Raw genomic sequence first — 26,838 nt, forward strand, 5'->3', positions numbered from 1 at the left:
TGCTCATTTCACTACATAAACTGGCCTGACTCAAAGCTGCTGGCTCTCAGGGAGAAAGGTGAAAATGAGAAGGAAGCACCCTCACCAAATAAGGCAGTTCATTTTCAAATGGTTTGCTTCAAACTTTAGGAGCAACAAGTATATACTCAGCCAGGCAGATAACAGTCATATACAAGAAGCAAAAACCTGCCCCTTCCCCAAGTCTTGATTGATTTCTATATATGGGCAAGAATCTTCTGTATGTTTGTTTCTGAGACAGGTTCTCATGTAGTCCAGGGTGGCTTCAAACTTGCTATGTAGCTGAGTATGACCTCATACTCCTGATCCTCCTGCCTCAGTGCTGGGGTTATAGGCATGCACCTCCATGCTGGGTTTTATATGGTGTTAGCAATTGAACTCAGGGCCTCACGCATGCTTAGCAAGCATTCTATCAACTAAGGTGCATCTCCAGCTCACAGGCAAGAATCATATGGACTGTGGAACCAATGCAGATGAATGAGGGCTGCCCTGCCTCTCTCCTGTGGGTTTACTGTACTCAAGTCCTTTAGCAGTCCAGCCATGCAGGACAATCTAGCCAAGTCCTCCTGGATGTTTAAGTGTTGAGCAAAGGCTGCTAACTCCAGGACATGCATGGGCAAAGACACAGTTGAGTCCAAATAGCATGCCACCCAGTCAAGAGAACCAAAAGAAAAGCACAACCAAAATTCTGAAGAGAAACAACAGGCAAGATTATCTCCAGCCCATCTTGGATCTATGTGGATTTGGTTAGCTAAGTCCATGTCATTGCCTTTAAAAATGCAGTACATCTTTTTCTGAGGATGTGTGAAAACAGGGAGGGGAATTGCATACAGTAGATCTGCTTTTGAGTTTTCAAGTGTAGAAGCCAAAACATGATTGTCAAAAATGTGACACAAAGCCATAGGATCCAAATTTAGGGGTTAAGAATAAGGAGGATACAATATCCATTTGTTTTCGTAGTATTTTGGACTCCAGGGTCACTTCTTTATCTCACGTTGCAGGATTAACCTCCTCATGAGCCTGGGAGGCAAAGGAGGCCACAGAGATTTAAAACTTTGCCGAAGGCTACACAGGTGGGATCCGTTCAGAGCTGGGAGTTGAGTGTAGTTCTTCCTACTAGAGGTTCCAGCACAAGTATGAGGTTGAGAGAATGATTTTGCCAATTGCCTATTAAGCTCTCGTGGCCAGCAAGAATGGGGACCTTGGCATAGGTACTGAAAATGCAGAATCAAAAGCTTTAGAGAACCCAGGTGGAGGGTTTTCATAAAAGATCTCATAGGGATTCCTGGGTTTTGTTTTGTTTTTTAATTAATTTTTTAATTATTTGCAGAGTAGAATAAAAGGAAATAAATGTAGAGTACGCTTCCCCGTTTTCCCTGCCAAATCCAGAGTGTAAAACAAAATGAAGTCATATTGGTTGGTCCCTTTGTCCCCCTGTGGTGCACTGGGCACTGCCTGGAATCTCTGACAAGGAAACATAGCTATCCCAACTTTGAATGACATCAAATCGGTGTCCACTTACTGGAAGGCTGGGTGGGACACAAGGTGGGGAGGGTGGGGGCAGCTCAGCCAGGGGAAGTGGGGCAGCCTAAGCCTTCCGTCTCTTCTGCTGCTCAGTTGCAGAGCAAATAAAAAAAAAAAAAAAAAAAAAAAAAGGAAAGAAAGAGAGAGAGAAGCCGGGAAGACAGGAACAGAGAAGACCACAGAGGGGAGAGAGGGGAGGGAAAGGAAACCAGAGACCAATGTCCCCTTTCTGCCTTTCAGCTGGGAGGAAAATTAGTATCTGCTGGCAACACAGGCGTGGCCTCAGAATTAGTCTGTGACAAAAAGCGAGTGATTAAGAATTTCCCCTAAACATCCCAACAGATGTGGGTGTCAGTATCCAAAATGGTGGTGGCACTGATGCTCAGTGGCGGTGGGCTCTCGGAAGCTGGGGCTGGATGTGCCCTGAGCTGTGTTTGATTGGTCATGACATCAACTAGCTCCCTCTAATCAGGACTAGACCCTCCTGTCGACCCGGTTAAGGAGGCTGACCTCTCTTCAATGCACAATGATTAACAACTGGCATTTACATCCCACTTTGCTATGTTTAGCAATTCTTCAAAATACATTAGCACCTCTGGTCAGCCTGAATCCCAGGGCAGTGATGAATTGAGGGCATTAAAAATACAGCTTTTAAGTGTGAAAAAACTGCCCTTTAGACAGGGGCGAGAGCAAGTTGGCTGAGGGAGCCTGCACTGATGATGGCCCCAGATGACCCTGACCGTGTCTGAGAATCTACAGTTGGCACAGCCAAGGTGCAGGGACATCACCAAGGACCTCTGAGACTCATTTTAAAATCACTTTCAGATTGAACAATGAGGTCCACAAGTTTAATAATGAGCCAGAAAGTATCTGGCTAGGTCTGAAATTTAAGACAGGCTGCCTAAGTGGGAGGTCTAGCAACCTGAACTTGGATTTCTCAGGCCCTAGGCCAAAGCAGGTAAGAAAGATAGTATTTCAGAGGGAGTATTTAAATCTCTCTCTCTCTCTCTCTCTCTTTCTCTCTCTCTCTCTCTCTCTCTAGAGAGAGAGAGAGAGAGAGAGATATCCTGGGCTTTCCAGGGGTGAGGGATGAACCTGAGACTGGGCCAAGAGATATATTAAGGCCCCTGTTCCCATCATTCTGCTGGAGTAAGCTCCTTCTACTTGTATTTTGGAAATTAAAAGGCAGTGCGCCAGTTCATCTCACTTTGGTGTAAAATGGCTTCTGTCCTCTTAGGACTATAGTAACATTCTCCTACCAGAAAAAAACAGTAACAAATTTGGATTCTTCAAGAGTGGCCTACTCATCTGCTGTTTCACATGTGGGAGGGTCCTTGCCTGTGAATCATCTCCATGTTCCCAAACTGCCTGGGCCCAGATAAACAGCTGGATTCCTGAAAAGCCCTAAATCTCCAGGTCCAACATATTAAACTCCACAGCTTCCCAAGCCTTTGCCACGCCTACGTGCTTCTCCAAGAGCAGGGGAGAGCTGAAGGGTCATCTTTGCTCTTGCCAAGTAGGTCAGCTTTTCAGGATTCTGAGTCATTGGGAAGAATTGGTTTGGAAGGAGATAATATCATTGAGTCACTGAGCCCCACTACATGAGGTTAAAAAATAGCTCTCAACTAAAAAGTAGCCACACATGATAGAGGGCAGACCTCTGGGCCTCTGCTGGATTCATGGTGAACACTCAGATGCCAGGGCAGTGCTGGCTGCTTAGGCATCTAAAGCCTATGGAAGGCTGAAAGCTGCCGAGTGTGTGTTCACTGGCTCTGGTGTGCTCAGGGAAAGCACAAAGGGAGGTGGGCAAGGAGCTAGAAGGCAGCATGAATTGCCTATATGATTGGCCTCGTCAGTCCATCCAGTTCCCCCTGAACTTCAAGCCAATGTATGATGGGCAGTGCGGGAGCGGGGCGGGGGTGGGCGCATAATCTGGGCACACATCCATGTGTATGCAGCATGCACGTGGCCATCTGTGCACAGTATCAGCCAAAGCCTTAGCAACTGAGTTCCCAGGCTGGACCTGGACCACCTATAGGGAAGTTTGGGCAGTGGCCATGTAATATATCCAAGAGGAGAAAACAGCCACCCTATGGCCTGTGGCCTCTGCTAGTGCCTTTAGACACCCTGGGATCAACTACCCTCCCACTGGACAGGACCTCTCCCACTGTCCCAAAGCAGCTATGAAAGCCCCCTCCCTGTGGCCAGCCTGCAGGAGCGTGGCTTTGCCAGTCTAAAGCGAAAACAAGCAAGGCTGCCTCAGTAGCCACCGGACCCTCCCCCATCACCCCAAAGCCCCCAGAGGTGGTGAAAACTATCCAGCTCCCCTAGTTCCCGAGAGGCTATCTTCACCTTATACATCTACCCACCCACCACACCCTCTTAGACTTCAGGCAGCCAGTACAAGAACCCAAGATTCCCCAACTCTCACCTGGTTGTGCCGCACTCTGCTCTCTCCCCTGGGGAAAGAAAACAAAATTGCATGTTGATGGTTAATTGGCTTTGGTTGTGGTTTTCACCAGAGAACTTTCTTTCCCTTAAAACAACAACAATATCAGAATGAACTCATGTGTCTATCTACAGTCCTTCATTCCTGCCTCCTGCTTCAGGCAACGGCTAATCGCTCTGTCTCTCTGCAGGTTTGATAGGTATTTCATAGAAAAAGAATCACTTTCCTTGTGGTTTCTCTCCTGAATCTGGCTTCTTTAGCTTACCATAATTTGTCTGCAGTTCATCCATAGGTCATGATTCAGTAGTTCGTTTATTTTTATGGTTGAATAATATTCCATTGTGTGGACAGACCACAGTTTCTTTACCCACCTGTTGTATAACAGGTTCCTCAGAGTTTGAAGCATTGTATCCTGCAGGGAAGCTCCTTAAGCAGGAAGGTAAACAACTCAAAGTACTTTCAGGAAGTCTCTGAAACTGAATAGATTCACTAGCCAACCCCCCACCCACCCCCGACCCTGGCCAAAGTAAATATAAAAGCTGAGAGTCCCTCTTAGACTGGAAGCCAAGCTGCAAAGAGGACTTGATTGAGACCATACCAGCTGCCTGGAAGAAGCAGAAACCACAGAGCTCCCTGGAAGAGGTTTAGACCCACTGAGGCACCTGGAAAGGACCCTCTAACTTATTCAGCTGCCTGAGAGCAGTGCAGTGTGCTCCAGGTTTCCAGCTTTGTGACCTCTTCCCCGAGCTGGTGGTGGACCTTGTTGATGCAGCTGTCTTTGAGTAATGTCTGTTCCTGTGAGTAACCCCTCACCCATGTTCCTGTTAGTAACCCCAATAAAACTCATGGTTCACCAAGTCAGACTTTGATCTGTCATGGTATCCCTATATGGGGTAAGTCACACAATGCTGCCCCCCAAGGATCTCCATCCTTTAAATGTTCCCCAAAATGCTCTTCCCATGTCCCCAAACTATTCTGATATAAGTCTTCAACATTTCCATAAGTGACCCCCTCACCTGATCACTTCAATTGGAAGTCAGAGAACAGCTCTTCATAGCTCTCTGCCCTTTTTAACTTCAGTGGCCCACTCCCCTCCATCTTGGCATCACCATCTCAGCCCAGGTTCCTATCATCTCTAGCTGGAGCACTTGCCTTTAAAGTGGAGTTCCTACTTCACTACAATCTATTCACAGTTCAGCAGCCAAAGAAATAGCTTTGAACAGAATATGTCACTTCTTCCTCTTGCTTTCTAGAGCCCCCTGTCACATGTAGAATAGAACACAAGCCTCATACTCTGCATCCATAAGCTCTTCAAGCCACTGTTACATGTACATAGACTTCTTCTTCCTTTGGCCTTGAAGCCCCTGCCACAGAGTCCTGCTAGGTCCCTAGCTTGTTTGCAGGGCTTATCTTGCCCCTAACGTTTGTAGGGCTGCTTCTTGCTAGCCTTTTGCATCTCAGCTGAAAAGGAGGATCCAGAGCAGAGCTTCCTCCATCTGCAGTAGACAAGGGTTTCCCCAGAGTTCCTCTGTTGGCGCTGTCTTCACTGAAGCTTCACTTGTTTACTGCCAGCCTGTTGTCATTAAAAAGCACCATGTTCTATGAGAGACTCACATCTGTTCACCAGGAGAGGTGGTGAAGAACAAGTCTCATGTAGCCCAGGCTGGCCTCAATCTCACTATGTAGCTGACACTGGCCTTGGACTCCTGACCCTCCCTCCCACTCTCACTTTCCAGGTGCTGGATTACAGGTGTGTACCACCATGTTATTAAAACTCCTAAAGGGGATAGGAGATGGCTGGGTTGATAGAAGTGCCCGAGTCCAGATTCCCAGCACACACTTAAAATCTAGGTATGGCAGCATGTGGCTGGAGGCCCAGCACTGGGGGATGGATACGAGGGGACCAGGAGCCAGGCTAACGAACAGCAAGCTCCAGGTTCAATGAGAGATTCTGTCTCAAAATAGAAGTGGAGAACACACTATGCTGATCTCTGGCTTCCAAACATGAATGCAAAGGCAAATGTACCTGCACACATATATGCACATGCTGTGGAGTGTTGTTCTGTATGCTGTGAATGTGTGTTGCTCTGATTGGTTGATAAAGGATAAGCAGACAAGGAGAATTCTGGGAAGAGAAAGGCTGAGTCAGGAGTCACCAGCCAGACACAGAGGAAGCAAGATGACAAGGCAGAACTGAGAAAAGGTATCAAGCCATGTGGCTAAACATAGATAAGAATTATGGGTTAATTTAAGTGTAAGAACTAGTCAGTAATAAGCCTGAGCTAATGGCTGAGGAGTTATAATTAATATTAAGCCTCTGTGTGATTATTTTATAAAAGGCCATGGGACTGTGGGTGAGAGATCTGTCCCAACCGCAGGCCAGGCAGGAGACAGGGAAACTTCTAGCACCATGCATGTGCGACACACACACACACACACACACACACACACACCTTTGCTAAATACAAAGGTTTTGAATATTGTTTGGCACTAAGTATGAAATCATTAAAGGTTTATTGAATGGGTAAGTGAAGGAAGACCCCCACACACACCTTCAAGATGCTCCTTGATAAGTGACTATAATAGCCTACAAACAAATACATCCTGAAATAGGGGAACACGTGTCACAACACCAGTGTACATGGAATACCGTCCCCAGAACAACACACAAGCAAGAAGATCAGAGCAGGCAGAGTGACTTACTCCAGTCCCTGCTAAAGGGCAGTTTAGATTCCAACATAGGTTGTCTGACTTTACATCTGCAAACCTGGTTCCACCCACACTCACAGGTGGGTGAAAGCAGATATTTGCAGTAGAATTTGACTCAAACCCAATGACTTCTAAAGGTGGTACTTAGTTTTTAATAGTATCCCTTCCTTCTGGGCTACAGAGATCCCTTACCTTAGAAGATGCTCCCTAAGTAGGGATGAAGTGCTCAAAACAAGGAGAGAAACAGCATCTCCTTCTCCCATTAAACTGCACTGACAATGTAGAAGTCCAAGTCCTTGTACTAAGTTTTATCAAGTCACCGTGTGATCCTGCACAGCTTGCTGTCTTTTGGGGGGGCCTTGACATCATCGGTTACATTATCCCCAGGCACTGTGAATGCTCACATCCATTATCCACTCGGGAACTGTGGATGCTTACATCCATGAGTTTCACTTGCTGAACAGCAATAATAGGGATTTGTTCCCCTGGCACATCAGTGTCTAAAAATGGCCCCCATTTCCCCAACACCCCAAGGAGAATAAAACTCCCCACCTGAGGTCCTTTAAATTAGTGCTGCCAACAGAAATGTACTGCAAGTCACAGATTCTAGAAGCCAAGGGGCAAAATAGCAAAGTGAAACAGGCAAGGTGAATTCAGTGCTTGATGATTTAAAATTGTATCCTGCTTGACCCAAGTTATCAAAATATTGTCATTTTTTGTGTGTATATAAAAACCACACCACATATATATGTTATAGAATATTATTTTAAGGTGTGCTACATTTGTTTATGCTCTAGAACATCTTAATGATGCAAAGGTGTGTTGCATTCTTTTATGTTGCATTTATTTAACTCTATGAGTTAAGCTGTGTTGCTTTGCCCATCTTAAATACTTGATGGTCTAACAAAGTACTGAACAGCTAATTATAAGGCAGGAGAAAGGATAAGAGGGCCTGGCAGGCAGTGAGAATAAATAGGAGGAGAAATCTGGGAGAAAAAGAAGGAGGAGCAAGAAAAGGAGAGAGGACACCAGGGGCCAGCCACAGAGTAAGAGAAAAAAGGTATATAGAAGCAAAAGAAAGAAAAACCCTGAGTCAAAAAGTGGACGGGATAACTTAAAGTTAAGAAAAACTGGCTAGAAACAAGCCAAGCTAAGGCCAGGCATTTATAATTAAGAATAAGCCTCCGTGTGTGATTTATTTGGGAGTTGGATGGTGGACCCCCCAAAAGAGTAAAACCCCCCAACAACATATATATGTATGTATGTATATACATACACATACATCACTATCAAGCAAGATACTTTATATTCTCTTCCCTGTAAGCTAACCCTTCAGATTTTGTTCATTCTGTTCATCTCAATGAACACGACCAATCCATGTTTAAAGTGTTCAATGGCCAATGTGGTCCAAGGCCTTCACCTTGGAGATACAGCTCTAGATGGAATCTGACTCAATATTTGGATAAAGTTTTTTTGTTTGTTTTACTGTTGTTGATGGGGGGGGGTAGAGTTTCATGTAGCACAGGTTAGCCTCATTATATGATGGAGAATGACCCTGAACTTTGGATCCTCTTGCCTCCACCTTCCACAGGCTAGGATTACAGTAGCTGTTTTTTATGCTGCCTTAAGTATTGAACTCAGGGCTTTGTGCATGTTAGGCAAGCACTCTACCAACTAATCCCCAGCCCATACTGTTTGTTTGTTTGTAATAAAGAACCTAAGCATGTTTTTCCTCTATAGAAAGCAAGGCAGTATAGGGACAGAAAGAGGAATGTCGGGGGAGGGGGGTAACCTGAGGTCTGAGAATAGAGCAGTGAACAAACTGACTTTGTTCCTCAGTCCCTGGCCAGGGCTAACTGCAGAGGGTTAAACTGAAGCTATGGACCCAAGCAGGGGAGAAGTCAGGTAAAGCAAACACATTTGCTCTCTTTAGTTTGCTCGTGTGTCTGGCTCTGGGTTGAGCTAAATTTTCACGCAGATGGAGGCCTGTGAGAGCCCACAGCATCCTCGAAGAGGCTTCATGATGGCCTGGGATTGTTCTAGGGAAGGAAGGCCAGTCATACACCCATCCTTTCCCTCAGGGCTGCAGCAGCTGCTCACCGAGTACCCAGTAGTCTGTAAGGGCATTTCTGATCCTTCCTTTGTTTTCCAAACGATCCACTCTTCTTTGGGCTCGCTCTGGTCCAGTCACACTGTCATCCATCATTTCTCCCAACTCACCACTATTTCCTCTGTCCTGACCCCTCCTTCCAGTCTTTTCACACAGATGGCACCTTCTCAGGCACAAGGCGGGCCATAAATATGATGGTGAACTCATCAGTGAGAGTGAAACTGAAAACCTGTGTCTAGTGATAACACAGGCATCACAGGTCACCACGGTGTAACACATTCTCACACTGGTGGTGACACTGAAGTCAGCCCTGATGTAAACATGCCTACTACCCTGTCCTTATACACGTGGAGCACATACAATTACATGCAGCATGTAACACTTTATTGATGTGATTTCTACTATTTATGCTACATTAGATAACATTCTTTCTACTCCTAAAACCATGGGTTAACTGTGACACAGTGTGGTGTGTTATACCAACAGCACCCTCATCTTGGGTGTCTCCTGATCACATCATTTTCTCTTTTACTTGACTTAATCTCTTGCTGTGATCTCACACATGTATCATATGACCCAAGGGTGTAGCCAGCCTTGGTTTGTGTCAGAGCTGCTTGTGACATTCATACAGTGACAGAATTGCCTAATATATTTCTCAGAGGATATCTTCATCATTACATAATGCCTGCATACAGCTGACTGACTGCATGATCAAGAGGTAGTTCTTCCCTATGAGGATGGGACATCATTTGTCTGTGTGTCATGGCACCCTCCTCCAGGCCTGCAGAGTCTGTGCTTTTGGATATACGAGAGACATCTGAGGGCAGGGAGGAGGTAGGAATCAAAGGTTTAGAGCATGGTTTTGGGTGCCAACACACAGTCAAGGAATACCACCCCCTACCTTTCAGCTTTCTGCCTGCTTCCTCGCTCTCTCTGCCAACAGCTTTATGAATGTGGATTATCACTTCAAACACATATCAGAAAAGTTTGTTTTTAAAGCACTGTCCTTAACCCTCAGGGACCTGTTGAGGTTTTAAAAACATATTATAAAATATTGTTGGTACCTGAGTCCTAGGTGTTTAGTTCTATGACAAGCCAGACCACTTGGACCTGATAAGGCCCTGTTCCATCTCTGTTACAGATATTAAACTACTCAAACTTGAAGACCTTCAGCAAAGTGGAAATGGATAAGTATCTCAGGTAGAAACATTGGAACTTACAGAATACCCATGCCCAGAGTGACAGGGAGGTCACAGGAAAAAGACTCAGGGACAACAGCAAACTTAATTCTCTGGGCACTGAAATGACTACCACACAGCCAGTATCAGACTGGGAGTGTGTGCTCCCAAGAACAGCAATGCCAATCTGATTGGTACCCAGCAGCCTTTTCGAAATTCGCTTGTAAATGGAAGTGACCTAGAAGAATTTGTGCTTCTTTTAACTGGCAGGTTCTCTCAAAGTGATACTTTGGAGAAACAGAGGCACCACATGACATCATTAAAACAAAATAATATAAAACAAACAAATTAAAAAAAAAACCAGCTCAAATCATTTTGGATATTCCCTGGGGACTCTATTTCTCATTGGTTTTTAACCTTTTTTTTTTCTTTCTTTCATTTTATCCCTCTCAACATGAAATAGCTCTCTGACTACAGGAGAGGGCCAGAGACGAGGTATAACCATACACTAAGCCTGCACTTAGACCATCACCTACTGAGTGAAGAATCCAAATGCTCAGGTGGGGGTAAGGTTAACCCAGCATTAAAATTTAGAAGAATAGGTCTGGTATGGTGACACATGCCTTTAATCCCACCATTAAGGAGGCAGAGGCAGGTGAATCTCTGTGAGTTCAAGGCCAGCCTGGTCTACACAGCAAGCTCCAGGCCATCCAGAGCTACATAGTGAGATCCTGTCTCAATAAAAACCAAAACAAAAATTTAGAAGAATGGCTTTGATAAAGTTCTGAGCTCTGGCTGCCCTGCTCAACTCAAATTCTCCTGGTTGCTTTACTCAATGTCCTAAGAATCCATAACATACCTTTGTTGGATCATACATATGTAAAATAAACAGTGGTTTGGTGTAAACTTACTCAGTCTCTGTGTTTTGAATAATTCGGTGTTTATTAACTTTAGTTTATAATAGTGTATCAAAGACAGGCATGGTGGCCCACGCTTGTAACCCCAGCACTGGGGAAGCAGAAGGATCAAGAATTCAGGGCTATCCTTGAATTCCAGGCTACATATCAAGTTTGAAACCAGCCTAGACTACATAAGACCCTGTCTCAAAAAAACAAAATATGTATTTATATTCACTAATTGTGGTATACCATACTGACATAGGACTAATAAAGGGAAATTGAGGATGGACCGTATGAGAACTCTACAATTTTTAAACTTTCATGTAAATTAAAACCCATTCTAAATAAAATATTCATTTAGAAGAAGAAAATCTTCCCTAGAACTGACTAGTCTACCAAGATCTGTCACCATGGTCAAAGGAAGTACACTGGGCTTTTCTATGTCTGATGTGCTAGATGAGACCCAGTGGGGCTTCTGGGTACCTCTTAGCTGCTCCTCCATTTCTGAAGCAATGTTTTCCTAGAGCTCTTCTGGCCAACCAGCTCAAAACTCCATCTCCGAGTGAGGCATGGTTGATAAAACCCGGAAGAACAAATAGACCAGGAGCTATGTCAGCCGAAACATTATGATCGAATTGAGGCCATGCAGACAAGGGCAGTAATAGATTAGCACTCAGAGGGGAACAGGGAAGGGAAATCCCATAGACCAAGGACTCAACCAGGACCTTGGATTTTCAAAAAGTACTTGGATTCTAAACTTGGAAATCTAATTCCAAAGCACTAGTAGCTGCCCCTCTCAATACTGGCCCAATACTGAGATGTCAGGATGGGCAGAACTTAACAGATGAAGTCAATGCAGCTAACTTCTCCACACCTGCAATCCTAGCACTTTGCAGGCTGCAGGGATTGACTACAAAAGGGACTTGAGGCTGATGGAAATGTTTTCTATCCCCAGCTGGGTGATGTTTCTACATGGACATTCAAAGACAGCAACCTGGCTGGAGCATACTAAGGGAAGGGAGGATGATGGACAGGGTCAGGGAGGGAGGCAGAGGGTCTTGTGTGCTCTGGATATCTGGGGTTTTACTCCAGTGCCACTGGAAGCCTCTGGGTGGCTTCCAGCCTAGTTTTCTGATCTCTTATGGCCTGAACCCTACCATGTATGTATTTTTCTTCTCTGGACCTAGAACCTTGGTGAGACCCTCCAATAGGTCCCCTGGTGTGTGCTGAGAAATGCTGGTCCATGTGTCCTTGGATTCTGTGGGAGCCTACAGTGGTTTCCTAGTGAAATCTGAGCTTGCTTTACCCAGTAGGACTGCATAAGAGCATGACTCGAACACGGGCCTGGGTACCAGGTGTTTGGAAGGGTCCGTACTTGGCTGTATCTAGTAAGGGGGAGGTCTTTTGCCTTGCCCCTCAGTATTGCTATAAAAAGCCCTTTTGAGCTGGGCAGTGGTGGCACATGCCTTTAATCCCAGCACTTGGGAGGCAGAGGCAGGCAGATCTTTGTGAGTTCGAGGCCAGCCTGGTCTATAGATCATGATCTGGGTATTGACCCAGGTCCTCCCAAAGCTATCCTGTGTTTCTGTCTTTCTTCTTCTCGGCTAAGCCTATCATTTTATCTACAAGTTCCTTATTCCTCTCTCCTCCTCACAGGAACCCTGTAAAAGGTGGGTCTGGTCACCCACAGGATTCCCACCTCCTACTTATGGGGATACATCCACCACTTGGCCTTGCCTCTTCTTGCAGCCACATGGAACCCATCCCAGCCCCTGTACCAAGGTGGTTTTCCCATCCCGCCTAGTGAAGGCACAGGGGCTAGCATCAGGTTTTCTCTGCCCAGTGCTGGGTGTCTTGAGTTAAAGTGGCTCGGCAGCTCTGGGCCACACAGCAGTGCCCCTTGGGCTCTCTCCCACCGACTCACCTTCACCCAGTGTCTGCTTGAGTAAATCATGCTTGGCTTGCAGCTTGGTGATGAGGTTACTGCCATTCACATATTCTTTAAATTTCTGTAAAACACACAGGCATAAGGAAGTTAAAGGCCACACAGCCAAATGATGTTGGGGTCTCTGATTCTAAAACTCATCTTCCCAGCAGGGAAACCAAGTAGATGTCAGGCTATCCAGGACCTGGTGGAGGACAAGCAGGACTTTGTACCTGTTTTGAGCTATTCCAAGTGCCTATCTAAATCTTGGGGATCCCTGGGCCATGTAGGTTGGGTTGGGCACATAAGAGGCAGGAGAGTATGGCAGCAGTAGAGGCCACGTCTCCAGTGAGGGCTGTGGGCAGCACAAGGTGAAGGGCCCTTTGGTGACCAAAGCTCCACTGTGCTTCTAGGACCAGAGCAATAGGAAGAGAGCCATGCAGAGGCCCTGCAGCTAAGGCCAAGGGCTATCAGAGCAGAACTTAAGATGAGACTTTTTTTTTCCAAATGAGGAAGGGCTGTGCAGGCCACTGAGAAACCTTGCATCAGAAGGTTTATCAATACATATCAATGCACTGGAGACATGATTTTCTGGGAGGATGAGGTAAAGGGGTGTGCAGAAAGTGCTTTGTCCCAAATGCCAGAGAGAGAGAGAGAGAGAGAGAGAGAGAGAGAGAGAGAGAGAGAGAGAGAGAGAGAGAGAGAGAGAGAAAGGAGCCTCTCCATGATCTCGGAGGACAAATGGAGAAAGCTTGATTGTACTTATTCTAAAGAAACAGAAGCCTAGAGTTGGGTTCCATGCCGTGCAGCCTAGAGTGCAGCCCTTCCCATATCTAGATCCTCATTAGCTCCTCAAGGTAAGCCAACCATAGATTTAGGATGTCTCTCCAAATGTGAAACAGAGGACCAGCAACTTCATCACCAGTTGGGAAGACTGTTAACATGCAAATTTCCATTTCAAGATATCTTGAATCTAACCCTTCATTTCTTACTTGGGGAGGAATCACAGAGGCCCTTACACTTCCAAGTTTCAGAGCCCTGCTGAGGAAGATGAGAGATGAAATACTTGAATTTTAACTGAGTGCCCTGGCTCTGGGTAATGCACACCTTTGCTTCAGTTAGTAAATACTGACTTATAGGCTGGTGGGGGAGGTGTCTAACAATACCCTCCTCTGATTTCATCATGTCTAGGAATTAATAAAAAACAGAGGTGAGGTGTACACATAAAAGGTTGATTGTGCCTGAAGCTGTTGTCTGGCCTCCAGAAAATATACATACATATATGTATTTATATATGCATATACACATATCCATATGTATATAAAACATACACAAAAAACCCCACAACATCTTCTGATCTTGGTCAAAGACACTAGATTTCTTTAAATACAAGCAGGCTGGACCCCTTCCTCTGTTTCTGCTGCCTAGATTTTGTTCTACTACTGAAGTGACTTTCTTTTTATCCCTATATGCACTCCCTGCTCCCTAGAGACAATAACTTCTCTTTGTCAACACAGTAGGCCTCTAACAGGAGTAGTAGATGCCAGGAGTCATGAAGACTAGCTTTGTTTCCTTTCTTGACAAGGTCAAAGAATACTGATGGAAGAAATGAATGTCAACTATTGGATTGTAGCAGGGTTTTGAGTAAGGCTTACCAATTACAGTTGTATGCTAGAACTGGGTTAATTTGTGACAGGTTCTATGAGTATAATCCAGTCAACATCAGCCTAGCTGTGTGTCTCTAGTGACCTGATTGCCAGCCTTGGCAGTAGCCTGGCACAGCCATTACATTTTCTTATTAGCTACCTTTAAGGTACTGGAGGACATGCTCCATGAATCTGCACATCATACAAGATCTGAAAAGAGCATAGAGGTCTAGGGATTAGATTAGGATGCTGACAGTCTAGACCTGTGACATGAATCGATCAAGAGCATAGCTTGGGGAAGACCTGGCTACACACAGAGAAGTGTCAGCTGATACCACCTTAGCTTAAAAATAAAACAAGAGCCAGGTGTGGTGGCACACATCTTCAGTGAGTGTTACAAAGAGAAGTATTCAGGAGCTACTAGAGTGCAGAGGCTGCTTGAACCAAAGCTTATAAGGTAGGGCTAGAAGAAGCAGGGCACTCAGCCTGGAGGAAGGAAAAATCTCAGCTTTCTACAGCCAGGGAAAGACTGTTAGGTAGCATCAGCTTCACTCTGGTCACCAAGGAAAACAGCATCAGGACCAGTGGCCAGGAATCCTAGGGTGATACATTTTCCAAAGATAATAAAGATGTCAGCCACAACTCAAGCAGAAGAACTATGTGGGTGAACGAGAGCTTTTCGCCCTGGGCATTTGAGCAGAGTCTCCATGAGCTTTTTGTGGGATGTGCACCAGATGGAAGGTAAGTCCCTTACAGCCCCAATCTCCATGTTCAATAAGCCCAATATGAACTAAAATCTCAATTTCCCTTCCCCACTTTCCTCCTAGCCTCTGGCCAAAATGGAGGTCTGTAACTGGGATTTTTACAGGAGGGAGGTAGCAACTCATGAATAACTTGTTTGCAAAGATGAGGTCCTCATTTTCAAAGCTCAGTCACCAATTTAAGACAATAGCATACACAGAACTCTAGGTTGTTACCTGACTCCTTCACCATGTTCCTCTAACCCAGAGGTTCTCAACCCTTTAATACAGTTCCTCATGTTGTGGTGACCCCCAACCGTAACATTTCCATTGCCACTTTGTAACTGTGATTTTACTACTGTTATAAATCATAATGTAAATATCTAATATGCAGGATGATCTCAGGAGACCCCTGTGAAAACAGCGTTGTCTGACCACCACCACCACCCCACCAAAGGGGCCATGACCCACAGGTTGAGAATCACTGCTCCAATCCAACTGAATAAAACTCTTTGGTTCCTTCCAAAAGTATCAGTGACCATCACTCAAGATTAACGTTAATACCACCCACTACACTTCAGAAAACCAAGCCAGGCAACCTAATGGTAAAAAGCATGTTAGGAGATTTATGTCCTATTATTTTGTTGGCTCTCTCTCATTCTTTCAGGCTGCTTCCAGAGCCACAGGCAGGGAGTCAACACTGGCTCTGGGTCCCAGATGCTACTCACTGTGAAATAAAACATCTCTGTTTCCTGCTGGTTGGCTCTCCTTTTGGCGATGTTGATTTTGCTCATGTAGGTCTCAGAAGCGGCTGACTTTATAGACTCTGTAGATCGGCTGTGTTGGAAGGCGTCAGAGACATCGAAGTCCTCCACAGTCAGCATATCCTGTAAGGTCTGCATGGTGGCATCTAGGGTTTTCCTAACCTAAGGAAAAGCAGCACAAACACCTTTATTCTCCTAATGCCTCTGACGCCACTAAGTCCTTTTCCTGACAGTCACTTTGTTCCTTCACTTAATGTCTCTAGAAGGTAGGCAGGACAAGATGGCTGCTCAAAGGTAGTGAGGCCAATTGGTCGTTGGTCCAAGACCAAATAGCTGGCAGGGTGAGAAGCCAGATTGTCCATTCTAGGGTCATTTATTGGATTGCTACTGACTGAGGGACCTTGGGAATATCATGAGGCTAATGGAGTCAAGTTTCTCGGCTTGTGTCCCTGGTCTGGTTAGATAGCCTAAAGGAGGCTCCCCCTGTGGGTCACTTGGGCATGGTAGTCAGCAGACATGCTCTGGTGTCTTATCTCATTTCAGGAGGAAGGCAGCATCTGAGGGAGGGCAGAGGTCTGCTGGGACAGGAAGTTAGTTTACTGTCACAGGGTTTAGTTGGGACTCCAGCTTCCATCCTGGGTCCAGTGAAGTCACATATCACAGAGACTCCAAAAGCATGAGGACCCCAGCCTCACAGAAGCCCTGGGACGAGTGGGATCTCAGTGGCAGGCTCTATATCCCAGAGGTAGGTCAGTCCAAAAGAAATCACTGGCAGAAAACCAGACTCCATTTATTGTAAGACCATTGTCGCTCAAAGTCTGTCCCACTGCTCCTCAGCTGGAATATCACCCTCTAATGCTGTCAGGCTCCCTAGCCATTCATGGTCAAATGTTTTCCCATATGCAGACACTCATTGGTCTTTATGTTTTCATTTCTGGTGTTTTCTCATCAGAAAGAGGAAGAACTGTGGGGCTGTGTTCCTTTGATTTATTCTCTACCTAGAATAATATTTAGCATGTATTATGTGAATAAATATTACATAATAAAATACTTGTTGAATGAGTGAATAGATCACAATCAATTCTTTTTTCCAACATAGACCAATAGGAGCTGATTCAAGAACAAGCATATCCAAGCCCATCCACAGCCCACAGAGAGGGCTGGGTGCCTCACTCTCCTCCCTGTGGCCCTGATTTCCATCTAAATTCCATTAATGGCACTATCCATGTGAACCATTTAAAAGCCTTTGTGGGGAGACAGAAGATAGAAAGCAAGCAAGCAAGCATTCTGCCTAGCTCCTGTCTCTCTCTTGCCAGGTTAAAAGACGAGTCAGTTTGTCTTCTTATGACCTTCCCTAGACATGCTTTAGACTTGTGTTATCTCGGCTCTGTCCTAGCTCTGCCCTTTATAGACAAACCAGGCACAACTGTCCCTACTGTCCAGGATAGCCTGCATGACATCTGAAGACAGTGACCATGCCTTCTCACTTTCCACCATGACTGTACTTCTTGGGCATAAGTTTGTCACACAACCTTGGGTGGCACTGCCCAAATGCTGAGGTCCTTTCTCCAGGGCCCTAGGTTGGCTGGTGTTCCTCCTCTGGGTGGGGTATTTAGGTCTTAGTAGGACACAGCCTACCTGGCCTCTTCAGTCCATGTTAGAACAGACCCACCCAGTGTGATGCTGTAGCACGATGCAATATGGGAGGAATACTGAGCTAGTGAGACTGACCCATCCCCCGGGGCTTCACATCCATGATACATTTAGGGCAGTCTGGGCTATCTAGTTCACTGTGCAATTGTAAATACTTGCTCTGACTTCTGATGATAACCACAGAAACTGAGTGCCGAGAATGAGGTGAGAAAGCACAGAGTCAGTGGTAAGCACCAATCCTTCTACAGCTGAGATGGAGCCAAGGTTCACACTTTGAAACATTTTCCTGTGGGCTTTTCTCTATGCCTGCAGATCCGCAATCATTCTAAACATAGAGTCCTACTTCCTCCCGTTTTCTTTCCATTCCTGTATGCATTCTTGTACATTCTTGAGATCTTGTATGCAGCCTTCAGGCCATTAAAGATTTTTAGTGCAGGTAGGTTGTGTGGTTATATAGCCTCCCACCAGTGAACCACCATTTCCTATATATTCCAGGGCATGAGACCCCCGCCCCAACACAAGACCCAGGGAACTAGACCCAGGGTAGCAGCTCACTCACCTCCTCATTCTCAATCTTGAGAGTGGCCAGCCTCGACTGCAGCTGGTGGTACCGCATAAGCAGCTCTGTTTGGACGGGCTGCTGTGCACTGACCTGGCATACCTACAGAAAGAAACTCTGTCACTGCAGCTGCATGGAGCCAGAGTGGAGGCTATCATTGACATTCCACCCAGAGCCCAGGACACAGGTCTAGCAAGGCAGAGTGGTCTGCCCTGGGTCACCCACATTGGACACAACAAAGGCAGTACCAGATGGGAGCTAGGGTCCTCTTACTCCAGAGTCTACCCTCTTGCTGTGGCCCATGTGGCTTCCCAGTCACAATCTTCTACAATTGCACAGTAACTGTGGGCTAATAAAGACCTTGAACGTAATCTTGGCAAGCCAAATGAATCCACTGCAAGGCAGGAAGTTGTGGAATGAAAGCACTGCTTGAACAGCCCGTAGCAAGTACAATGAAGCAGAAGCAGCTGACAAGTGGCCCTGTCACCACAGGAATGCATAAAGATGTATCAGGGAGATGACTTTGACTATCACACTATTGGTCCTCTCTGTCCACAAGTTTCATGTCCACAATTCAGCCAACCAAGAACTTAAAGTGTACATAGGAAGGGGAAAAAACAAAAAAACAAACACCTGGACTAACATGGGCAGGCATTTTCTTTTATCATCCCCCAGACAATAGAGTACAACAACTATGCACAACGTTTGCATAGTGTTAGGTATGCTCCATAATGCAGAGATGATTTCAAGTATGCAGGAGGATGTGCACAGGTTCTTTGTAACCACTGTGAAGTTTTACATAAGGTGCTCATGGGGAAGCAGTCACCCACAGATACCAAGAGCAGCTGTGCTATTCTTCTGGAACCTTCCCTTCCAAAGCTGTTACCACTGTGGGCTAGGCTACCTGGTACACTGTTGTTTCTCACCGTTCTAGAAACACAAGCTAAGATCACGCGAGATAATAAGGCTGTTTGCTGAGTTAGTTATTCACTGTTAACTGCTAACTAGGTGGTCCAAGCTTCACAGTAACCTCTTCAGGAATAGATGACAGGCCAAAGCGCAGACCTGGGACAGTGGGATGTCTCAGGAAGAGTGGTGTCACCTTGTAGAAGTCCTCTCTTGTGCAAATGAAGGAAGTGGGAAAAGTCATGTAGAGTGGCCGCTGTTGTCATCTTCTAAGATGTCCTCTGTCCCTCCCCAGAAGCAGATGTTACATGTGGCCCAGCTGAGCTCCCCCTAGGCTTCCGGGGCGGGCTGGCTGGTTCTGCTCTCCTGTGGTTCTGCACCCACTTGCCTCCCAACTCCCAGAGGGAAAATGTTCCAGGAAAGTACAGGGAGCTAAATTCTACATGGGGACAGGAGATAGTGTCATCTGCACACTTCCTTTGTTTCCCTCTCCAGACCTCAGGAAGAGTCTGAGCAGCATGAGCATGGCAGGAAAGTCAGCTGTCTGGTGTGTGAAAGGCTCATGGTACGGTAGAGGGCATCAGATGAGGGCATCTAAGGTCTAAAGAGATAGAAGACTATTTCTAGGCAGACTGGAGCATCCTTGAGGTCTCCTAAACACATCTAAGAGGCAGCCTAAGGGAGGCCAACGTCCTACAGTTCTGTACGTGGGGATGTTAGCCAACAAGACAAGATGATCACCTGAAGAAGCTTGTGAATTAAGAGCTGACCCTAAGCCTCTGCGGTAAATTAATGGCATATGTACTCAAGGCTTTTTTTCTCTTCCCACAATGCTCTAGGAGCATGGGAGAGAACCGAAATAGTAGCTATGACGCTAACATGCCCTACTTCCAAATTTGAGGCATGGGAAACATATTCTCAAAGTCATGTACAAATGGCATTTGGAGGTGGGGCTGCTGGGAAGTGATTAGGACTACATGAGGTGGTGAGGGTAAGGCCACCATGATGGCATTAATGGCTTGATCGGAAGTAGAAGACAGACTGGAGCTACACACTTGCTCTGCCTTGCCATGTGGTAACCACACCACATCCTTGTGCATCATGATGGCCCTCGTGAGATGCCAAGCAGATGCTGGCACCATACTTTTAGACATCCTAGCTTTCCTCCCTCCCTGTGAGCTGAAGAAGCTGCTATTCCAATACCCTAACAATAGAGTTCCTCATGTTGTGGTGACCCCCCCAACCATAAAATTATTTTGGATGCTACTTCCTAACTGTAATTTTGCTACTATTATGAATCATAATGTAAATACTTCTGGAGATCAAGGTTTGCCAAGGGGGTCGCGACCCACAGGTTAAGAACCACGGCTCTATTCTAGGTTATTCAGGTTTAGGTCCTTCCATGTGGTAATGGAAGCCGGACTCATACAGCTAGCCCCCAAGCAGGGTTCTGGCAGGAAGCCTACCTCATCCCCCATGTGGGGCTGGAACTCGAACTTGAGTGGGGGGCAGAAGACCTGGCTGCACATGTCCATGACTGTGTGCTTGTCGCTCCGGGAGTCCAGGTTGTCCACGGCATTCTCCAGGACGTCCAAGCCCTCGTGCCGAGAGGTTTCCAGGTTATATTCTGCTGAGAGGTAGGTCCGAAAGGTGCGGGCCAGACTGGCGTGAAAGCCCAAATCACAGCACTTGGGGAGAGGCAAGCACAGAGGGCGCAGGTGAGGGCTGGGGCGGTGACCCGCAGTCACCTTTCAGTCCCCAGCACTTTGGAGTTCGGAATAAGCCATAGCAAACCCTCAGAGGGAGCTGAGAGCTGAGACTGGGGGACAAACCGAGCACTTCTGCTCCCCAAGCCCAACACAGTCTTTCATCTCCAGGTTTTCTCCATCCATGCTCTCTGGAATGTTCTCCAGCTGCTGTTTAGTTTATAGGTCATTTCCTTCTGGAAGTTTTCCTTGATGTTCTCCATACCAAGTTTGGGGCAGAGATCCACATGCCCCCCCTCCCTCCCTCACTGTGACCCTGGCCACATGCCACTATAATTGTCTATTAACTTGCCATAGGCAGGTGTGCTCCATGGGGCATGCTGGCTCTTGCCCACCACTGAGCCTCAAGTCCTAGACCACAGTAAGGTGCTTGGTAAACATTTGGCAAGTGAACAGACGAAAAGGCCAAAAGGACATTTGAGAGCAAGGTAAGATGGGGGTGGCTTTACGCCATTGGAAGGCTTGAGCAGACTGCCGCCCACCCCCACCCCCACGCTATGACTTCCAGAATAGGATATTCAGGGTTAGAGGAAGAGAATCCAGTACCCAGCCTCTACTGAGTGCCTACAGGACTGGATCCCCCACTTATCATGGAAGGGGAGACAGAGAAACCGTCCCAGTGCTAATGCAGGTGACACAGTCTCCCATCACTGCCACTTATAATATCCTTCTTCCAGCCTGGTGTTCTCCAGGGAGCCATGCACAGCCAGCTCCCCAGAGAGTCAGTGTTCTACTCTTTAGTGATCAAACTCATTCCTCCCAGGAGAATTTCCCCACCCAGCAACCCAGGTTGCTCACATCGATGAGATCGGACACATCGTGGATGTAGTATTTGCTGATGGCTGCGTTGGTGGCTGCCAGATTCAGCAGGTAGTCATTGCGAGCCTTCGTGCACTTGAGCTTGTTCTCAGAGTATTTGGCCTGTCTCTGGAGGGAGAAGAGGGAGACATCAGAGCCAAGCCGGCCAGAGGGAGGACCTATGATCTCCACAGGAACTGTCTGACAGTGAGGCTCACCTTCCAGGGATGAGATGCTTCTGTGCCAAGGGAGCACACTGGATCCTGAACTCAGCACTATACCTCATCTAGCACAGCTGCAGCCAACAATGATGTCATTTGTCACACAGCAGCTTCTGTGTGGTCTCTACCAGGTGGGTTATAGATAAGATACCCCACCCTCAGTACCTTCCATGGGCTTCCCAAACTGTTTTCAATGGCCCAGAGGTCTTCCAAGAAATGGGGTCTAGCCACCACTCCAGATCACCATTCCAGCCCCATCTTTCTGTATACTCCCCTTCTCTCATCTAACCTCTTGTCCATCTTCAAGAGACCAAGTCTATTTCTATTTTGGGTCCTTCAGAATCCTCATAGTCACATTCCTGAACTTGTATGTGGTCGGTTCCTTGATGTCACTCAGGTTCTTACCCAGAGTGATAGCCACACAAGCTACTGATGATGGCCTTGTCTGGTCTCCTGCATCTCTACTACTCTCCCCTTGCCCTACCACGTTTTCATAAGCTCTCTGCTTATGTGTTGACCATTGGTACCCCACAAGAAAGTGAACTCCATGAAGTGGGTGCCATGACTTGCCTTGCTTGTGGGTGGTGGATCCATAGCACTCAAAATAGACCAACTAAGGTAAGTCTTGGGTCTTTTTAAGAAAGGGGGAAAGGGAGGAAGAAGAGAAGAAGAAAAGAAAGGAAAGAGTCTGGGTCTAAATGGCAGGAGGAGTGGGGCAGAGTATCCAGAATTTTGCCAAAGCAGCTTTTGTCCTGGGCTAGCCCAGAAGGGAGGAGGCACAACGGACAATGCCTCCGCCCCTTTCGGATGATGAGTCTTGACTGGGTCTTTAAAGAAACCATGCCTTCAGCTAACTGCTCTTTCCAATTTCTCATTCCACATGAAAGCCAGCTTTGGAGCAGACCAGTCCCACTGCCAACCTTTTAATTCTCCCCAGACATCTTACATCCTCTCACTCTGGGACCACTCAGCAGATGTCTCCTGGAACTCACATTTTGTGCCAGCCAGGCACCTATCTGCAGAAAGTCTGAACACTCCTGACCCTATCTAGGGGCCCATTATGACCTTGAGACTGTTTTTCTGGGTTGACTTCATTTTTATAATTTTTATAATTATTGTGGCATCTTAGCTGAACTCATCTATTTATAGAGGAGGAAATGAGAGCTGAAGAAGGAAAGTGGCTTGTCCATGAGCCAAGTGGCTAATTAGCATATGGCTGCACCAGGAAGGAGCCTCTAGAATCCCAGTCAGTATCTTTCCACCCCAGCATTTCCTCTGGAGAGAAACCTTGCACCATTGAGCAGCCACTTATTATCCTCCTCTTCCTCAGATTCGGAATACCAACAGCCTACTTCCTGTGTCCATAGGTGTGTCTATTCTGGACGTTTTATGTAAGTTAATTTGTATAGTTTGGGGCCTTTTGTGTCTGGCTTCTTTCACTTAGCATGATATCATTTGGGTTCATTCACATTGTAGCATATATCAGGACTTCATTCATTTTTATGGCTGAGTTATGTTTTTCAGTAGCTGATGTTTGAGTTGTTTCCAGTCTTTGGCTACTGTGAACAGTGCTGCTGTGAATACTCACATACAAATGTTTATACAATTATGTTTTCATGCCTCTGGGGCAAATACTCAGGAGTGGCATGACTAAGTCACATGGTAGCCTGGTCCTTGTATATCTAACATCTGAAGAGCTGCCAGATGGCTTTCCACAGTGACAGAACCACTCACATAAACAACCTGCCCCTGACAGCAGTGCAAGATCTTCTGATTTCCATATCCTCATCCCTGCCTCTTCCTGCCAGCCTTTGTATCCTGGTCCTCTGGGTAGCTGTGAAGTACTACTGTGCTGTGGTTTTCATTTGCATTTCCTTCATTGCCAATGATGCTGATCAGATTGCTCTGTATTATGGACCACCTAGACAAGTTCTTAAGAATTGTCTATTTAAGGCTGGGTGGTGGTGGCACATGCCTGTAATCCCAGCACTCGGGAGGCAGAGGCAGGTGGATCTCTGTGAGTTTGAGGCCGGCCTTGTCTACAGAGCTAGTCCAGGACAGGTTCCAAAGCTACAGAGAAACCCTGTCTAGAAAAACCAAAAAAAAAAAAAAAAAAAAAAAAAGAATTGTCTCTTTTAAAAGATGGCTCAGCAGTTAAGAGTGCTGGCACCCATGTGGTAGCTCAAGATTGTCTCTAACTCCAGTTCCAGGGGATCCAACACTCTCTTCTAGTCTCTTAGGGTACCAGGTATAAAAGTGGAAAATTTACATACATACTGACAAAACATCCATACAATAAAATAATTTTAAAAAAAAGAAATGTCTATTTGTGGTGGTATTGTGTTTCCCAAAATATTGTGTACTCTAATAAACTTATCTGGGGTCAGAGAACAGAACAGCCACAATATTAAACATAGAGGTTAGACAGTGGTAGCACATGCCTTTAATCCTATCACTTGGGAGGCAGAGATCCATCTGGATCTCTGTGAGTTTAAAGCCACACTGGAAACAGCCAGGCATGGTAACTCATGCCTTTAATTCCAGGAAGTGAGGGCAGAAAGCCGAAAGGTATATAAGGCATGAGGACCAGGAACTAGGCTGGTTAAACTTTCAGGCTTTCGAGAAGCAGTTCAGCTGAGATTGATTCTGGATGAGGACTCAGAGGCTTCCAGTCTGAGGAAACAGGATCAGCTGAGGAATTGGCAAGGTGAGGTGGCTGTGGCTTGTTCTGCTTCTCTGATCTTCCAGCATTCACCCCAGTACCTGGCTCCAGGTTTATTTTTATTAATAAGACCTGTTGAGATTCCTGCTACAGTCTATTCAAATTCCCTGCCCATTTGGTATCAAGTCTTTGAGTAGATTTTCCTCACTTTCATAAATTATACCAGGATACACACACACACACACACACACACACACACACACAAACACATTTTTATATGCTTCCCAGTTACCCAGGTTCTGTTACGCTTTGTTCCTACCCAGTCTATAATTTTCAGAGCTAAAGGATCCTGTAATCATAGAATTAGGCCCACAGAAGAGCAGATAAACATCTGACGCAATGGCTTGCAGACAGAAGAACTCTGCAAATGTTTCCTGGTTGTGGGGAGTACATGGATATGGAATATTCAGCAAGAAGATCATAGCCTTTGAAGAAGAAAGGGAAGTCACAGATGGGTCCTGCCCTTCAAAACTCCCTGGCCATAGCAGACATCATTAAGTGATCTCAGTACCTTTTCAACTAAGCCTTGATAAAGCTTCAGAATCCTCAACAGAGCACTCTGGCCAGCCACTATCAATATATCAGAGCCAACATGAACAATAAGACTTATTTATCAGAAGCTCAGGGAGAGGTGTTAATATAGCATTTAAAACCCCAGCTTATATGCTGGGGAGAGGGCTGAAGGGGTAAAGTGGTTGCTGTGTGTGCATAAAGACCTGTTTGGATCCCTAGCACCCATGTGAAAACTGAACTCAAGTCTGTAACTCCAGAGCTGGGGAAGGAGTAGAGCTAGGAGACTCCTGGGGGCTTGATGGCCAGCCAATCTAGTCAGTCAGTGCACTACAGGTTCAGAGACAGACCCTGTCTCAAAGAGTAAGGCAGAGAGAACAATAGAGGAAGGTACTTGACGTCAGCCTCTGGCCTCTACATACCTACACACAGGTGAGGAGCACACCTGCATACAAATGTGCACACACTTGCACACAACATACATAAGTAAATGAACAAACCAACCCCAGGCTATCAGACTCCAAATCTTGAGCTCTCTCTACTTCATCTACAAAAATGCCTTGTAGCACCCATCCACAGTGATTCTGAAGCTTCGGTCTTTGACATGGCCATGACAGTTTTACAATGAGCCCATAATAGCTTTAGATGTTATTTGGCACAGCCTAGAATTACCTGGAACAGAGTCTCAGTGGGGAGTTGTCTACAGGGGTTGGACTCTGGGACTTAGGAAATTATCTTAATTGAGTGAAGTGAAATGGGAGGACCCACCCTGAATGTGTGACACTATTTCATTGGCTGAGTCCTGAACTTTGTTAAGTGAATAAAGCTAACTTTGTTAAGTGAATAAAGCTAGCTTAGCATAAGCAAGCACTCAAGTGTGTTCATTTCTCTCTGCTCTTGACTATGGATGTGTTATGATTAGCCATTTTCAGGGCCTGCCACTTGGATGCCCCTGCTGTCATGGACTGTAACCTAGAACAGTGAGCTAAAGTAAACTCTTTCTCCCTCAAGTTGCTTTTTGTCAGAATATTTCACCACAGCAGCACAAATGGAACCAGGACAGGGCCCTTTATCCTTCATGCAAAGGGGAAGGCAAGTCTGTAGCTGAGTGCATGGCTCTCCTCTTCGTGCCTTGTCCCATTTCTCCCACTCACCTTCTCCTTCATCTTCTCAATCTTCTTCACAGAGCTGCGACGTTGGGGCCGGTCCTCATGCCGAAGCAGGTTCATGCTGAGGTCTCCTGACTTGTTGAACTGTTTCTCCTCCTGCTTCTCAGCCTCCTTCAGCTTGCTTTCTGCACTGATGCTCTCTGAGTGGTACATGTGGTAGGTTTTCATGACCTGGAGACACATGCGTACAAGAAACCAGTAGCCTGTTATGGCTCAGCGTGGTACATCTTGTTCCTGGCCCCACCCCAAGTTCCACATAATTGTCTTCCTTCCCGTCATCCACTCATCTTAATTTTTTTTTTTTACTTCTGCTCAGACTCCCTGAGGGCTGGAAATGAAGATGCTCCTCAGGTGTACCAACTTTATCATGAATGACATCATCATCACCCTCTTCTTCATCATCATCAACATCATTGAGGCTCTACTAAGTGTCAAGCATGAGCTAGTAGATGGGAAATTAAGAAGAGCCATCACAACCCACAGGTGGTATGGCAAGCTGGGCCCTCATTAGCTGTCCTCTGCAGTCCTGCTAGCTGAGACCCTTATATTCTACCTCCCATCTTTACTCCCAAG

At 46.1% G+C, this 26,838-nt stretch overlaps 1 protein-coding gene across 5 annotated transcripts in view; it reads right to left on the minus strand.

The window, feature by feature from the left end:
• Srgap3 (SLIT-ROBO Rho GTPase activating protein 3) overlaps positions 1-26,838 on the minus strand; it is a 224,895-nt gene that overhangs the window by 35,709 nt on the left and 162,348 nt on the right. For 4 of the 5 annotated variants that reach the window (XM_036180553.1, XM_036180551.1, XM_036180552.1 and 1 more), the window contains exons 5-11: positions 26,251-26,436; positions 21,644-21,772; positions 20,546-20,767; positions 18,174-18,275; positions 15,926-16,123; positions 12,812-12,896; positions 3,974-4,001 (exon numbers count right to left, since the gene is read on the minus strand). In XM_036180553.1, the coding sequence (XP_036036446.1) occupies positions 3,974-4,001; positions 12,812-12,896; positions 15,926-16,123; positions 18,174-18,275; positions 20,546-20,767; positions 21,644-21,772; positions 26,251-26,436 (950 nt within the window). Of the gene's footprint in view, positions 1-1,521; positions 1,628-3,973; positions 4,002-12,811; positions 12,897-15,925; positions 16,124-18,173; positions 18,276-20,545; positions 20,768-21,643; positions 21,773-26,250; positions 26,437-26,838 lie in introns of those variants that run through there. The other variant, XM_036180555.1, reaches the window with a different exon arrangement.

Source organism: Onychomys torridus, chromosome 3 (genome assembly GCF_903995425.1).
Source record: "Onychomys torridus chromosome 3, mOncTor1.1, whole genome shotgun sequence".
NCBI classification, from domain to species: Eukaryota; Metazoa; Chordata; class Mammalia; order Rodentia; family Cricetidae; genus Onychomys; species Onychomys torridus.